At 46.4% G+C, this 17,329-nt stretch overlaps 1 protein-coding gene across 50 annotated transcripts in view; it reads right to left on the reverse strand.

Annotated features, from left to right (window-relative positions):
- Positions 1-17,329, reverse strand: part of MACF1 (microtubule actin crosslinking factor 1) — a 323,957-nt gene that overhangs the window by 59,074 nt on the left and 247,554 nt on the right. Inside the window, exon 1 of one of the 50 annotated variants that reach the window (XM_070610272.1) lies at positions 2,161-7,723. The exons of the other annotated variants lie outside the window; for them this stretch is intronic. Within the exon in view, the coding sequence (XP_070466373.1) occupies positions 2,161-6,540 (4,380 nt within the window). The 5' untranslated portion in view covers positions 6,541-7,723. Of the gene's footprint in view, positions 1-2,160; positions 7,724-17,329 lie in introns of those variants that run through there. 50 annotated transcript variants of the gene reach the window in all.

The following is a 17,329-nucleotide window of genomic DNA, read 5'->3' on the forward strand; positions in this document are numbered from 1 at the left end:
GGTTAACAGTCCTGGCTGAGGCTATGGCTTAGATTTCCCCTTTTGTACACAAATGTAGGGATCTGCTTGCTTCCAGATATTCCATAAAGTAACCACATTTCAAAGATGATGGACAATCTTGCAGCTGGGCTACTATTTCCTTCTCCTGTCACTTATATCAGGCAATATTTCATAAAATGACTACCTCTTGCAGCTGGAAAGATCCTTAGAGATTACCAAGCCCCATATACTCATTTTGTAGATGTGGAAACAGAGAACCCAGAGACTGATACTAAAGGTTTCTCTGAATTTTTTTCCTTTACACAGATTTGACTGACTCATAAATTTAATCCCTGTATTTCATTGATTATTGCCGTAGGCTTTATACTAGAAATATTCTGTTTAATCAAGAATGCCAGTGACTGGACAAGTTACTGGGATCTGTGTGTGTCAATCTCAAATTCAGGAAAACTCAGAAAACTGAATCAAATCCATCAGAATGAAGGGTAATGCATTCTAATTTGATGGGACACTATATTACAAAATAATTGGTGAAGCCCAAGGTGACACCACCAACACTCAGCTAAGCAGGAGGATCTGTGGCAAAGTTGGCAGCTTATGGCCCACAAAAAAATGATTTTTGGAGGCCAGCCCAGTGGCATAGTGGTTACATTCACGTGTTCCCCTTTGGCATCTCAGGGTTCACAGGTTCGGATCCCAAGCGGGGACCTAAACACCACTCTCAAGCCATGCTGTGGTGACATCCCACATACAAAACAGAGAAGACAGGCACGGATGTTAGCTCAGGGACAATCTTCCTTAAGCAAAAAGAGCAAGATTAGCAACAGACGTTAGCTCAGGGCCAATCTTCCTCACCAAAAAAGCCCCCCAAAACAAAAGTAAGATGACTTTTCATTGCTGGTAGCTCTATGTTTAACTGATGCTCTAGCTGACTAAGGCTGCCCCGAAAGGCACTGCAATAGGGTGGATAAGGGAACCCATCTGCCTTGTAGCATCTGTGGATAGTCAGGAGATGATATTCATCCATTCAGTCAGTCAACAGTGAATGCCTGCTAAGAGGAAGGCCCTGTTTTGAGTCCCGGGGATGGTATAAAATCAAAACCACCTCTGCACTCAGTAATCCTTGACTGTATTAGATTAGATTAAATTTCTAACTCCTTCACTCCTTACCGTTGACCAAATGACACCAGGGCAGCGAACTGTAGAAAGCTCCCAATCTCAAATTCCTTTGACCGGAAGTGCTCAAGGATGTGAACACTGTTTCCAACAGTTTGCTAACACATTCTGTTTTATCAAATTAAGAACCTCAGCATCTGGGAGTTAAAGGAGACCCAGGAGGATATTTAGCCCAATTCCCTTATTTTTAAAGAAACAAGATGTCCAGGAAAGGAAAGTGACTTGCTTCAGGACACAAAATTTGACAAAATGACTAAAATGCCTCCATTTTTCATAAACATTATTACGCTTTATCCTGGCTTTAAGAAAAACACAGTTGTATTAAAAAGCTGTTATTCACACATCTATATATTGCTTTCACCCAACCTGCTTTGGTGAATTCTTTCAACTAGCCAACATTTCTATTTGAAAGGGAAAGGGGATGGACATTAACAGTGATTGAAATTTTATACGTTTGGTGCTTTGCGTGGGTTATCTCATTTTATCCTCACAGGGTTCTGCCTTAACAATGAGGAAATTGGAGACTCAGGACATCCAACAAAATTTTTCCAGAGTGTTTAAGAAAGTATCTCAGCTCTCACTCCAAAGCCCACTTTCTAGTCTCCACCTGACTGCTGACATCACCGATCAATGGGCAGCCTCTTGATTTAGGAAAGAATATGCTCATTGCCAATTTCAAAAGCAGAATCATCCCTTCCTGCTAATCATCTTTTTCAAAATGTAAACCAACAGTTTATATCCCTGTTTTCTTTGGCCTTGGCTTATCTCTGAATAAAAAGAGAGCACAGTTATAAAGTTTTTCACCAGATATAAGTAAGATATATCTTCCCCATAAACTCAATAGAAACACCAGAAAAGCGCACAGGTCCCAAAGAAAACCAAAGAAAGGACTATCTGTGCTCTTTCTAATCTCCACCGAATCAGAGAACTTGCAAATTCACTTTATTCTCCAGATCCTTCCCCAACAAAATGAGCAACAATTACCTCATTTGAATTTAATCCATCAGTTGCAGCCAGAGGCACTTTCCCATGCAGCACTGTGCCAGTCACCTCTTTTATTCCAAATGCTGGGGAATCAAGGTCCTCCTTGATCCACATTCCAGCGGAGGAAGCCTCCTCTAGAACAGGAGTTCCTTCTGAGAATGGCACTGAATTAGTGTGGGCACTATCTCCCAGGATGGGTACGGCAGCAGGGAAAACTTCCTCCAGAGGAGGCGCTGCAGCAGCTGGGGCAGCAGGCCCTTCTGGGGTGGGCTTGCTAACAGCTGAGGGGGCTGGTTCATCTGGGCTGGGCACTGCAGCAGCGGGGGCAACAGGCTCCTCTGGGGGGGGCACTTTAACAGCGGGGGTGGTAGGCTCCTCTGCAGTGGGCACTCTAATAGCTGGGGTAGTAGGCTCCTCAAGAGTGGACACTGCAGCAGCTGGGATGGAAGGTTCCTCTGGGGTAGAGGCTGCAGGCTCCTCTAGGATGTCATCTCCTGTGGTGGAAACTGCAACAGCCAAAAGAGTCCTCTCTGAGGAGGGTTCTGCAAGCGCCGGTACGTGCTCTGTGACCGCCACTGCAGCAGCTGGAGCAGTCCCCTCTGGGGAGGACTCTGCAACAGCTGGTACGTGCTCTGTGACGGCCACTGCAGCAGCTGGAGCAGTCCCCTCTGGGGAGGGCTCTGCAACAGCTGGTACGTCCTCTATGATGGCCACTGCACCAGCTGGTACATCCTCTGTGACAGCCACTGCAGCAGCTGGAGCAGTCCCCTCTGGGGAGGGCTCTGCAACAGCTGGTACGTCCTCTATGATGGCCACTGCACCAGCTGGTACATCCTCTGTGACAGCCACTGCAGCAGCTGGAGCAGTCCCCTCTGGGGAGGACTCTGCAACAGCTGGTACGTCCTCTGTGACAGCCACTGCAGTAGCTGGAGCAGTTCCCTCTGGGGAGGACTCTGCAACAGCTGGTACATTCTCTGTGACGGCCACTGCAGCAGCTGGAGCAGTCCCCTCTGGGGAGGGTTCTGCGACAGCTGGTACGTCCTCTGTGACGGCCACTGCAGCAGCTGGAGCAGTCCCCTCTGGGGAGGGCTCTGCGACAGCTGGTACGTCCTCTGTGACGGCCACTGCAGCAGCTGGAGCAGTCCCCTCTGGGGAGGGCTCTGCGACAGCTGGTACGTCCTCTGTGACGGCCACTGCAGCAGCTGGAGCAGTCCCCTCTGGGGAGGGCTCTGCGACAGCTGGTACGTCCTCTGTGACGGCCACTGCAGCAGCTGGAGCAGTCCCCTCTGGGGAGGGCTCTGCGACAGCTGGTACGTCCTCTGTGACGGCCACTGCAGCAGCTGGAGCAGTCCCCTCTGGGGAGGGCTCTGCGACAGCTGGTACATCCTCTGTCACGGCCATTGCAGCAGCTGGAGCTGTCCCCTCTGGGGATGGCTCTGCGACAGCTGGTACTTCCTCTGTGATGGCCACTGCAGCAGCTGGAGCAGTCCCCTCTGGGGAGGGCTCTGTGACAGCTGGTACATTCTCTGTGACGGCCACTGCAGCAGCTGGAGCAGTCCCCTCTGGGGAGGACTCTGCAATAGCCGGTACGTGCTCTGTGATGGCCACTGAAGCAGCTGGAGCAGTCCCCTCTGGGGAGGGCTCTGCAGCAACTGAAACAATCCTCTTAAAAGCAGGCACTGCAACAGGTGGGGTAGTAGCCCCCTCTGGGGCAGAGAATGCAGCAGCTGGGACATCCTCCCCTATGATAGCCACTGAAGCAACTGGCACGTCCTCCTCTGAGGAGGGCTCTGTAGCAGCAGCTACAGCAGTTCTCTCTGAGGCAGACACTGCAGCATCTGGGGCAGCATCTACAGTGGGCACTGCAGCAGTTGGGGCAGGCTTCTGTGGGACTGGTATCCATTCCTCCAAAACTGGTTCAGTATTACTAGCCTTGGTACCTTGTTCCTCCAGAAAAATATTTAGCAATGAATCTGAATCTCTCATTTCTGTCCCGCCTCCCTCCGAGGATGCTACATTCAGCTTTGGCTTTATATCATTCACAGTTTCCACTCCATCTCTGCTATGTCTCAGTCCTCCAACCAGCAGGTGCAGACTCAGAATCTCTGACTCTGGGGACTTCCTCTGGAGATCCTGGAAGATCTGTTCTGGGAAGTCTCTATGAAAATGTGCTGGGGCTCTGTCCTCCAAAACCCTGGCTTCATAACCCAGCTCTTGCGCCTCACCATTCTCATCACAAACTTTCTCCATGGACAATTCACAAGGGTCCACATGTCCCAAGGAAGTCAGACTGTTATTTTCTTGATTAATAGCCCCTTTCTCACTTCCCAAATGAATCTCATCTGTTAGTAAATGTGAATCATATGACAACACTTTTACTTCAGATCCTGAGGTAACATCTGTTAGTTCATAGCTAAAAGCAGAACTGAAGGGGACCCTCTCAACACACTCAACGTTCCCCTCAATTTGACTGCAGTCTACTTGGGACAAACTGCCATTTTCTTTGGCCAGTTCAGCTTCAAAGCCTGATGCATTTTCTTCATGAGAAGCCCTGCAATCAGAGTTGGACAATCCTTCTGGGTCCAGCTTTCCTGGTAACTCTAGATCAGCTGGGTGTCTGAACTTAAATTCCCCGGCAGTCTTGGGACTAAAAGGCACTTTTTCACACTCTTCCTCACTAACAGTAGAGGTGTCCCTCATGGTATCAGAGTGGGCAATAAGTTCCATAGCATTAGGCACCTGAGAAGAAGCCAGGGCACTAAAATATTCACAATCCAATTCAGTATCATAGTCCTTTACCCTCATATTTAAAAAGCCTACATGTTCCTTTTCCAAGGCAGCCTCTGGAAAATGACTAATTACAAGTGAATTTTCTGCATCCTGGGATGGGGCCAGCCCTTCAGAAGAGGCTTGATTCTCCAGCTCAACTAGAGGAGTTACTCCTTCTTCATATAAACACTCCTTTTCAAGTTCAAGAAATATCTGTACTGAATCTGTGTCAGAGAGCTGCTCTGAATCGACATGACCAACAGTACATTCTAAATCTGAAACAAGACCCTCTAGCCCCTGTGCAGGTCTGTTTTTCAGCTCACCTATAGCACTCTCACCTGTGACAACACAACTGTAATCAAGAGGTGTATCCTTGAGAACAGAAGGCAAATGGTCCTTAGCCGGCTGTGGGTCACCAGAGCAACCAATGTGACCAAGAGCTAGGTGGTCAAAAGTCCCCAGGACAGCAGCTGAGCAATCAACTTCATCCTCCACCACTGTTACAATGTTCACTTGTTCTCCTTCAAAAATACCTGCCAGGCTGCTCTTTTTCTCATCTGCCATTAGAGAAGTCTCTCCTCCCTCTGACAGTTTCTCTTCCTCCCACTCCTCCTCAGCCTCCATCATGATCCATCGCTCATCCTCCTCAAACTTTAGCTCAGACTCTGTTTTCTCTCTCAGGCTGGGAGTTACGAGAACATGCAATTCTGGATCCAACACCTCTTCACTCAGGCAAGGGGAGAGAGGTGGCATTTCCACAGTGCAAGTTGTGTCCCCAAGGGGGTGCTGCTTCTCGCTGAAGCCTCCCTTAGCCAAACTTTTCATGGCTCTGGGCCAGGTTGCACTTGAGAATCTGTGTTCCTGCATTACATCTGTGTTACCACTTGCTGCTGCAGCTTCTGATTCTAGAGGCTGGAATTCACGGGGAGAGCTCTCACTGTGCTGCTGAAATCTGAAGTCTTGGCAGTTTCCACTTAAGTTTTTCACATCCTGCACTTCTGGAATACCTATGGACTTGGACACATGTTCCAGAGTTACTGACTCTGACTGAGGTTCCCTGGAGTTCAAATGACCAGAACTTTCTGCTAATGCAGAACTGGACCCCTTCTTCTCTTGCAAGGAAGGATTTGAAGCACCAGCTTCTGAAACCTCACTGAGCGAAGCTTCCATCCTTTCTGCAAATTCTGGGAAATTGGGTGGCATGAAGGACTTCCATGATCTCCTGTTAACATTATCTTTGCGTTCTGCATTTGGTCGCCTTCTGGGTGGCACAGGTGCTGACTTCTGCACATCACTGCTTAGCTTTAGTGCATCAAATATTATTCTCTCATCCAGCTTTTTGCCTTCTGGTGCTCTGGATTCAAAAACGTTAGACGCTGCTCCTAACGTACCATTGCTGGATATAGTACTTCCCTCCATCTTTTCCATGGTGCTTTTTGAAGTCTGATTAAGCTTTGATCCCTGGTCAATTTGTTCATTTATCCTCATTGTATCATATATAGACCGCTGTGGAACATAGCAATCCTCTATATAGCCGTCCTCTTCCTCTCCTTTCCCCAGGCAGGTGGGGTTCTGCCTTAAACAGTCTGGCCTGCTGAGTGGCTTACCCATACTTTTTCAATCAAGATGAACCATCAACCTTTTAAAAGTTTTCCACAGGTTCCCCCAAAATGCATTCTGCATAAGTTAAAAATCCTTTTACATGTTCATAACCGCAAACCACCAATTGGATCTGCCCTTCAGAAAGGCCTGGAAATCCCACTTTGAAACCATTCTGGGAGAAGCTCTAAGAGGAACAGCTTTTTCCTCACAGGCTAGCAGCCTCATTGTTACAGACAGATAAATGGTATAATTTAATCAACACAAAATAATTCCTTGTATGGCTTCTGTTTTTTTTAAAGAGCACTGCTGTTTCTAATGCAGTCAGTAAAAAAATCATCTGATACTGACAAGTCTTATTCAATATCTAGTTCCAATCACTTCTCACCGAAGCAGAGTTGGAAGCAGCGGATTTATACCGATTGTGTCCTTTAACAACAATGGCACAGCCTCTAGTCTTCAAGTATGGCCCAAGCTCCTAAGAATTCCTTTCATTTTATCCTCAGTTCCAGCCCTGGAGAGTCCAGCTGGTCTAAATTAGCCATTCGTCCTCCCTAGTTCGGGTGTTTGCATTTGAACTGGGCTGGTTGGCGGATATTCCTGCAACTTAAAACACAGGAAGTCCTTCGTTCGGGGCCAGCTTGGGGCTTCCTGTCTCCAAAACATCATGGCATTGTTGTGGCTCCCAGAACAGCCCTGCGCCGTGGCCGAAAAACAAGGCAAGCGGAGCTCCGCGCCGGGCCTTTCAGAGGCAGGCAGGCTGCAGGAGCGGCCGAGGGTCTCTTGGAAGGGCTCAGTCAGCGCGGCCCACTCCCCCGCGCCCTGATGCGCACCCCGAGGGCTAGGGTCGCCTCACCGCAGGCTGGCAGGTGGCTCCCGCTGCACCGGCCTCGGGTCCCGCGCTCAGGAAGTTAGTTTGTCCCTCCGGCAGCTGAGTCCCGCGTGCTGTGGGCGCCGCCTCCCCCGCCGCTGCCAGTCCCCGGCCCGCAGCCGCCGCGCCGTGGGCTGCATGTCAAGCAGCCGCCTCTATTCTCCGCCGCCGCCGGCCCCGCGGCCCCGCCGTCCTCCCCGCCCGCAGCTGTCACGGTCCCGGCATGCAAACTTCTGGCTGGGAACAAAAGGCTCTGCTCGGGCCGGGCGGGGGCGAGCCCTCCTCCCTCCGCCGCTAGGCCCGCTCATCCGCCGCTCGCTGGAAGTGCTCGGCTGGCGGGCGGCTCTCCTCCCCCTTCCCCGCGCCGCCCCGCCCCGCCCCGTCCTGCGCGGGCAGCCCCCCTGGAAGCCGGGAGCGGGAGCGCGACATGAGAGCCAAGGGAGGGTGGAGGCGGAGCCGGGGCGGGGGGGCAGGGAAAAGGAGCGACCGGGGAGACTGGGAGGGGGCAGCGGAGAGGATTGGAGGCCGAGGCTCCGAAGGAGGGGCTTCGGCGCGGATCTGGGCGAGGGAGCCAGGGCGCCAACAGCAGGGCTCCCCGGGCCCACGCCCACCGAGCCCCGGGCCAGAGGGAAGGCCCCGCCCCCGAGAGGGCGAGAAGGGGGAGCGGTACCGCGCGAGCCGGGCTGCGCCGCGCAAATCCCCTGACAAAGGAAAGCCCCGCCCTCCTCCCGCTGGCCCGGCCTCCTGGTGCCCCCTCCGCATCCCGACCGGCTGGGCTCCCAACCCAGCCCAAGGGCGAGAGAACCCAGAAGGGGCGCCCCCGCCTCCCCCAACCAGCCGGTTCTGGCAAGGGCCACTCCGGGCCCCATCTGTCGGCAGGGTCTCGCTGGCTGCGGCGAGCCGCTTGCATCGCTCTCGGCTCCAGCTGTGCCGTCAAAGGCTGTCCCTAGTCCCTCCAATGTCATCTTTAGCGCGCCCCTGCCAGGCCCAAGAACACTCTAGCCGGCACTTTCCTGGTATCCGAAAGAATTTGGTCTCGCTCAGAGACCAAGTTATTAAACAAACTCTAGGCACCTTCTCCCTCTTCTCACATGTATCAGGTGTTGGTCCATTCTCCCACCAGGATTTCTCTGCCCACAGACCTGAGTGGTGTCAATGACTGAGGAATAGGTATGGAGGCGGGTGGAGATGTCGGCAGCAGTGCCCCACGCCCAAACACCTAGACTCCTTTATTGCTGTGCACATCCAAGGAAACTTGAACCTCCTTGGGTCCAGCTGAAAAGCATGAGCATTTCAAGACTGAAGACGGAAAATACTAGGGCAAGGTGGCCCACAATCCCGTCCACGGCTTTTTGGCTTTTAGAAAAGCCATCTAGTCACCTGGTAACTGTTAAACAGAGAAAGTACAAAGGGCAACCCAGGAAACTGTCCACGAGAGGCAGCTGCACTTCTGAAGGGCTGCAATACTCGGTTCCCTTTGTGATGGTCATTTTCTGATTTTATAAAGGAAAAAAAGTCTTAAAATTTCTGAATCTCTGTTGGACCATGTGGTCAATATAGATGGTAACACTTATAGAAAAGTTACTTCTATCCTTGACACAAACAGTAGCTGCAGCCAATAGTTGTGTACCAAGATCTGGCAGTGAAATCCTGAGCTGAGCCTTAGGCTTACTTGGGGAACCAGAGATGTCTTTGGCAAAAACGAGGTGTGGGCTGAAGTCTGTGATCAGAATTAAGTTAACCAAAAGACCTTTCACTGGGAAAATGTTTTATACTTCATTTCTCACTTCAAAAGAGGCTGCTGATCAATTCTGCCCACTCAAATCTGAAAGACTCTTTCCTCATGTGTAAACTGAAAGGGGGAGGGGACTGCAGGCTAGATTATGTTTTGACAGGCTTTCTAACTTTAATATTCTTTAGTTCTAAAACTTTTAAAGGAGCTGCCCCAGAACCCTGAGTCTTCCTGGTCCTATACTTCAAGACACTAAAACCCTCTCCTCTGAGGGGAACAGGAAAAACCAAGAATGTGTGACCTAGAGAAGGTTCCAGGCAATGTGAAGTATTTGAAGGGCTGGGATGTGGGAGGAAGGAAGCTTGTTCTGGATGTCTCCTTAAGAGGGCACGCTAAGATCCAAGGGCAGATTTTTAAACCAACGAAGAGTTTGCTCACAGCTATTCAAAGAACATGGTATTCCCTGAAGTGATGACTTTCCTGACCCTGTAGGTGTTTGAGCAGAAATTCAAACAATCAGTTGGCAGGATTTAGGGGAAACAGATTTATAAATCGTCTATCAGTTTGTTCAAGATGAATTTTAGGGTCCCTTCTAACTCTGACACACTGTGATCCTAAAGCTTGATCAGCTTACAGATCTGATACTTAACATTTCAGAGAATCCAGGTTTTAATTTCCTTTAATTATTCAGTACAACTGGAAAATCCCAGGGAAGGCAAGATCAATTTCACTAGCAAATCTCCCTGCCAAATATACTCACTTAAGTGTTCAGATATCATAACAGACTGTTTAGTGTGCCAGGGTTCCTCTGGTTGGAAGAATCTGAGGAATTCTGGCTCTGGACTAAGGGTGGGTGGTTATTCTATTATGAAGAATGATCTTGATGTGGAATCACAAACTTCATGGCCAGAAATTCCTTTCCTGTTTCCTCACCAAGTCAGGTGCCAATCAATTCAGTCTTTTCTTAATCCCTCCCCACACGTATCTACCTTATTCTTACCACTCTCGCCAATGCTCTGTATTATAATGTAAATAAATAAGTGGAACTTTTTGGCAACTATGAAGTTCAGATTCAAATTACTTATTAGCTTAAGTCGCACTTTCTGACTCAAGTGTTAGGATAATATTACAAAGAAACTTCTCAAAAGTTCAAACATAGCCTTACAGAAAGGATTACATAAAGTTGTCCAATCCCCCACCCACCCAAAAGCAGCAGCCCAAGAGTGTTTTGCTCCATTTTCATCATCAGTGTGTGTTCAGAAAGAAATCAAGAGAGGAAACACAAGGTCTCTTTCCTCCATGTCTTATTTTTTTATCTGTTCCTGAGCTTCTCCTTAGTTTTGGTATGTGGAACTCTGCCAGTAGCCATCTCAGTGACTGAAATAAATACCTGATACAGCTTTCAGCCTCTTGTTACCCTGATAGCTCCAACAAAAAAAGCATCTGTTCATTTCACATGCTGTGTGTAAACTTTTAAAAAGAGTACAGGGAGCTCCAGAGAACCTCTTTGGGTGCTTCTCCCATTCCTGTAACCACAAATATACGTGCTGAAGCCAGATTTCAAATTAGTTTCCAGTTTGTTGATTACAGAGTTCAAAGAATTCTCTCCTCATTTCGAAATTCCTAAGAACAGAATTGGTGTCAGATTTTCCTTCAGTGAACTTAGAAGAACAATCCTGGCCCTTCCTGCTGGCTTCCTAATTAAAGACAGCCGAGTGGAATCTCCTCGCACCCTAACACAGCACCCTTTCCAAGTTTTAGAACTGGCACTTTGCCTTTGCCTGCTCCAGACTTAAACTACCAGCCCCCTAAGGCAATCTGGAGACCCCAGATCCACACTTCCTCAGATTGCATAATGCCTTTTCATCCACCTCCCTCTCTTGGAGGATTAGTCCTGACTAGAGGAGGATACAGAAGACTGGTTGGATCTTGCACATTTTAAAGCTACAAAATGCCTTTCATCTTAGGCTCTCTAGGCTTTACAAGCATGTATTTAGTGGCAAGTGGAAACTCCACAGTATTAGTCTGTACCTGTTGGGCATCAGTCACTACCATTCTTCAGTGCTTTTATTTTATAAAGATGGCTACAGAGTGGCTCACTGAGCAACACAGCATGATGTGAAGCTTGTTTTAAATGGGAAACTAAGGATTTTGATGCTATTTGAGCTCTCATGTATTCCAGAACACATGAGAAAACTTTCCACACACTCTGCAGGAACTCTCATGACCCCTGTAAGCCCTTTCCTGCTTGTAGACTTTCCAAAAAACAGTGTATTAATCCCTCTTTTAGCCACTCACCAAGACACTAGTGATGACAAAAGCATGGGCTTTGCAAGTTAGAAAAGACCTGACAAAAGAGTTGGGGGAAGGAAGACGGGGGAACCAGGGAAAACTTTATGGAGGGATTCACATTTACTCATTAGGATTTGGATATGCAGAAATGGTGAAGACAAGGATTTCTTTTTTGCTGTTGTTGTTTTTGAGGAAGATTACCCCTGAACTAACTGCTGCCAATCCTCCTCTTTTTGCTGAGGAAGACTGGCCCTGAGCTAACATCCATGCCCATCTTCCTCTACTTTATATGTGGGACGCCTACCAGAGCATGGTGTGCCAAATGGTGCCACATCCGCACCTGGGATCCGAACCAGCGAACCCCAGGCTGCCGAGAAGCGGAACGTGCGAACTTAACCACTGGGCCAGCCCCAAGACAAGGATTTCTAAGTGAAAGGCTAGACGCAGGAAACCTAAAGAGGCAGGGACCCTAAAAGAAGCAAATTCAAAATCAGCGTGGCTTAAGTACAGGGTGTATAAAAGGGAAAAATGAGAGGTCAGAATGGTAAGTAGCTCAAGGCCAGTTCACCAAGGCCCTTGAATGCCAAGCAAGAATTTATGCTTTATTCAGAAAACCATTACTACATCAAGATTTACTTATTTAAACTTACCCAGGAGTCATGACAGTTATTGAGTAGTGTGTGGAAAGTTTCCTAAGAATTTGGAACTGTGTGCTCGTTCAGCTACCGTTTAATATATTACCTCATTTAAAAAATGCAAATCCTTAATTTATAAATGAAGTTTGGGGTGGTAAACTCACTTGTCCAAAGTAACACAGCTATTAAATAACCAGGCTCTCAAGATCTGAGCTTAGGTCTGCAGATATTGCATTGGTGTCAATCTGTATAGAATGTAAATTGTAGATGCAGTTACAAGGATTATACAGTTTAGGCCAGAGGTAACAACTTGGACTCGTGAAAATGAGGAAGGGACTGTGAAATGAGGAAGGGGCTCTGAAAGGAATTGTGGAGGCAGAATATCTGGATTTCACAAGTGACCAGATAGAAGGTAGAGGTGAGGGGGGGAAAATAAACGTAAAATTACGCTGTGGTATTACTCTTGGATTACTGAGGGCACAGCAGTACTATAAGACAGAAGAGGGGAGGAAGACAATAGGTGAAGAAGATAATACATTCAATTTAGAGCATACTGAGTGTGAAGTACTCAAAGGCTACCCATGTGGAGGTGTCCAGAAAGGCCTCGCACATACAAGATTGAAGTTCGGGGTAGAGATACAGATTTGGAGGCCTTCTTCCATCGAATAGAGAAGGGCTGGACATCCTAGGGTTAACTGTGGAGAGAGAAGAGGGCAGATGAGAGAATTTCAGGAACCACATGTTTGGGAGGTAGGAAGACAAACCAAAAAAGAAAGAAAAGCAGTCAGAGAAGAGAATGGAGAGAGTACAATGTCAGGAAAGTAAATGGACAGGAGGGCTTTAAGAAAGGAGATAGGATGTTAAATGCTGCATAATGAATGAGGAGGACAATGAGTTAGACAAGGCCACTAGACTCGGCAGCTAGGAAGACAGCGAATACGTCTAAGAGAACAGTTGCAGCGCAGTGTGGGGGTTGGATCAGATTATAGGGAGTTAAGGATAAGCAGTGGTGAGAAAGTAAGTATTGGTCCCCCCTTCTTCTTGAGGCTCTGTGCTTTCGGCTTCCATGACACTGTGCTATCCTGATGCTACCTTTCTAACCAGTCCTTCTTTGTCTCTTTGGGCTCCTCTACCTGTCTTCTTAAGCCAAGCAATTTCACAAGGTGTATCCTTGATTCTTTTCATTTGTTCAACAAATAGTTATGGGGTCTACTATGCGCCCTAAACTATGCCAGGCACTAAGGGAGAGAGTGATGAGGAAGACATGGTCAGGAGCCAGCATTCTAGTAGGGGAGACATTCATTTTAATTTAATTGTGGTAAGTTCTCTGAAAGAAGAGCAAACAGTGCTATGAGAGCCTGGGTCAAGGCGCGTGATGTGCCCAGAGGTTCAGGGGAGACTTTCCTGAGTAGTGACCATGTGGGCTTTCATTTGGGACTCAGAGTAGTCTTTCCAGTTCCAGGGTTGCATGACTTCACAACTTTCACAAATTAACAACTTCACAAAGTTGCTCGGCTATTTCTATGAAACAGGTCCCTGGGTTGAATCTCCAAGGAATTTTGCTGTAGGAGTCCTCTCTCCAATATTAGAAAAGGAGGTAGAATAAATATTATAGAGGGAAGAGATTTCTGCAAACTGTCTCTTTCATTTTGTGACTAAAGCAGTTCTTATCATTGATTACAAACAACAACCTAGGTTTGAATTTAAAGAATTAGACCAAAATTAGAGCTCTTACTTTGGGAGTGAATTGAAAGATGACAGAGATATTAAAATGGTTCAGTTGAATGGATGCAATAAATTCAACATGAATTCTTATCATCTTCTTCCCTTGACTCATATATGCATGTAACCAAATATTAGAGACACGTATTTGCTGAAACTGTGAAGAATTAAAGCTTTCCTGTAAAACATCTTGATCTGGTATATATGCTTGGCGGAGAGATTAATTATATCTGTGTTTTTAAGCTGCTTTCCTCTGAAATTAAGCCGATACTTTTTTCCCTCACATTTCAATGTTTTAATTAAAGATTGATTAATATTAAGAGGTATCACTCCCAAAGATGCTGCCTTGGTAGTCGCCAATGTATGGCAACAAAGGAAGATAAGATGGTGTATGTTAAAAGCTAATTAGGCCAAGGACCCTGAGATCATTAAAGCTGATCTGATGGGTAACTCTGAGTAACTGGAGAAGTCACTGAGCTGATAATGGCTTCTGGTTAATTCTGGTTAATGATAGGAAAATAACACTGATTTGTAGAGCACATAAACCAAGGTCAAAATGGTCTCAGAGAAACTTGCTGGTTGTGGGATCTGATATAAATTAATAAATTAATAAATACACATGTATATGTATGTATGTGTATATATATAATACTTAAAGCTGTATTAAGGAGTCATGACCTAAACCCACCTATGTATTGCTGCTCTAGGGTTAGAAACAAGCTCCGGACTTGTTCCCCACCAAAACTGCTGAGGAAGGCTGTTTGTCCATCCATTTGTTTCACTGCTGTCATCAAACTAATTTTACCTTATCTTCATAATTTCCATTTTTCCAAGAGGAAAAATCTAATCTGGTGCTTGGGCTTAGATCAAGTCTTCCGGAGAATGATCATCCTCAAGCATAAAGGGCATAACTTTTCTCATTAAAAAGATTTCATAATATTCTAATTTGTATGTCTGGATAAACTTTTTTAAATAAAAGGATATTATAATTTATTGAGCACTTAATATATGCCTAGTGCTTTCATCTACATCACTTCATTTAATTCTCATAAAACCCCTAAAGGTGTGATTTACCATCGTTCACATTTTATAGGTGAAATAACTATACAGAGAGGTTAAATGATTTCCCCCAAGGTCACTCAGCTAGTAAATGACAGAGTCAGAATTCAAAGCTGCATGTTTCTGACTCAAACTCCTATTCAATTCTTTTCACCACACCAAACTGAATGAAGTATGAGGATTTTGTTTAACTGTCAACTAGTTGAGTAAATGACAGTGACTCTAAAGTGACAGGTAACTACAAGACGATATTTCAGAATCTGGCTTTCTTCAAGTGCATCTAAAGTAGCAAATTTCTTTCTTAGTTTTGCTTTGTTCAGGCTAACACTGACAAGAAATTACGTTCCTTTAACATAAGCTAACTGTTAGAGAAGGAAGAGAGCCCAGAGGCAAGATGGAGAAGTGAGGAATCCAGACTAGGATTAGAATTTCTCAGGACACCAAGGATATCTCTCTCAAGTGTTGCAGAGTAGACAGCATTTTGAATCCTAAGGCTTACATGGCTTATGAGAAATAAAGAGCATTCATCCAATCAGTCAAATAGTCACAAATCTCCAACTACGTATATGCCAACATGCTAACTACCTTGAGAGACACAAAAATGGATTTATTGAGGTGAGAAATAGGACAAATATATATAATCAGAAAGCACCAAAATTAAGCAGTAAATGATGAAGGCCAAATGAGTTACACATATTAAGTGATTTAAGAAAATAGAAGTAGTGAGCTGGGGGGATCAAGAAGGTTTTGTGGAGAAATGGGACTTGAACTAAGCCTTCAGGTATGGGTAGAAATCAAACAGGTAAAATGAATAAGGAGTGTTTGGGATAAGTGGATGGAACGGATAGTCTATATTGGAAATAAGACTGGAAAGATAATGGGAATCAAAAATGTAGTTTCCAAGACTGGGGAAGGAAAAGATGGAGGCACAGTTTTAGACCAGTTCTGAAGGATGCCACCATTTAATCCATCAGATCAGATGGCTCCTGCATTGATCTGGGGCAAGGACAAACACTCACAGAAAGAAGGGTGAATACAGACAGAAGCTAAGGGAAAACCATGTTGGAGGCCCAAGTTTTAGAAGGCTACAGCATAATTTATGTCTGTTTTTTCTGTGGGAACCATGTGCGTACACGCTGGCTGTCCAATCACACTAGCTCTCTGCATTCCTAACAGAGGATCCTTTGTTCCAAACAGCAAGGCTCAACAGAGACAGAGTCTGATAAAATCACACCAAGATCAGTACTCCCAGCTGGTGCAGGGGATGATGCCGTTCCAGAACACACCCTACAGGAAGCAGCTTGAGATACACAGCTGACTGACTTCCACAGCAGGAGCCTTGTGGCAGGGTAGGGTGGGGACTGGTCAAGCATGGAGAGAATTCTTTAGCCACTGACTCAAATTAGTTGACCAAGATCCTGACTTTATCTAACGCATCTGTATAAGTCACTCTTGGAACCAACTCTATTTCCTAACTAAATTTTGAAAAAAGCTTCCACCAGGAAGCTTCCCCAGGTGGTGGAACTATTTCATGAGTTAACTCTTACTTGTCATGGAATCTAAAGAGAGCAAAATATTAAACTCCTCATCCTGCTAGAAACGAGCTGAATAATCCTTTGGTGTAAGGGGCCATCCTGTGTACTATAGGATGTTTAGCAGCACCCACGAGATGCCAGTAGCAGCCCCCCCCGGTTGTGAAAATAAAAAATGTCTCTGGACATTGTCAAATGTCCCCAAGGGGCAAAACTGCTTACCTTTTGAGAACCACTGGTCAAACATGAGCTTTGGTGCCAAATAGACCTTTCCAGTCCCAGCTCTAACATTTACATGCTATTTGGCTTGAACAAGTTACTTTAACATCTTCAAGTCTCAGTTTTCTTATCTGCAAATGGAATTTTAAATGTCTGACTTATGGGGGGGGGGTTTAGGATTATAGTCATTTAGATTTAGGTCTCTCACTGCACTCATACTACAACACAACCACTGCAATTCTCTGTGTCTTTTTGCCATACTATACTGTTAACTAGAGACTATCTGAGACCCCAGCACCCACCACAAGGACTGGCACAGAGCAAGTGCCCATTACGAATGGACTGAAAGGACTATGAAGCCCCTTCCCCTTCACCCCGACACAGGGATCCATGCACCACCACCATGTAGCCCTTATTGTCATTGCCCTGTGGACAAAGATGTGAAAGGTCCACATTCAAATCACAATATTGGTGGTAGGAAAACAGCTTGTAAAGGCCTAGGGAATAAGTGTATCCCATTAATCTTCCAGTCAATAATAGAGACTGGTATTTGAAAAGTGCTCGGTGGTGGCAGTGGCAAAGTATTAAGGAAGGTGGGGAGGGAGCACATTCTCCCCATAGCTAGGTTTTTCCAACCAGGACAGCTGAGACTGGGGAAGAATTCATCTGGCAGGAGAAAGCCCTTTGGTGCCGTGATGCTTTGGTGCAGTGACCTGACACGACTCCCTGTGGGACTGAT

This window comes from Equus przewalskii, chromosome 2, assembly GCF_037783145.1.
Source record: "Equus przewalskii isolate Varuska chromosome 2, EquPr2, whole genome shotgun sequence".
Lineage (NCBI taxonomy): Eukaryota > Metazoa > Chordata > Mammalia > Perissodactyla > Equidae > Equus > Equus przewalskii.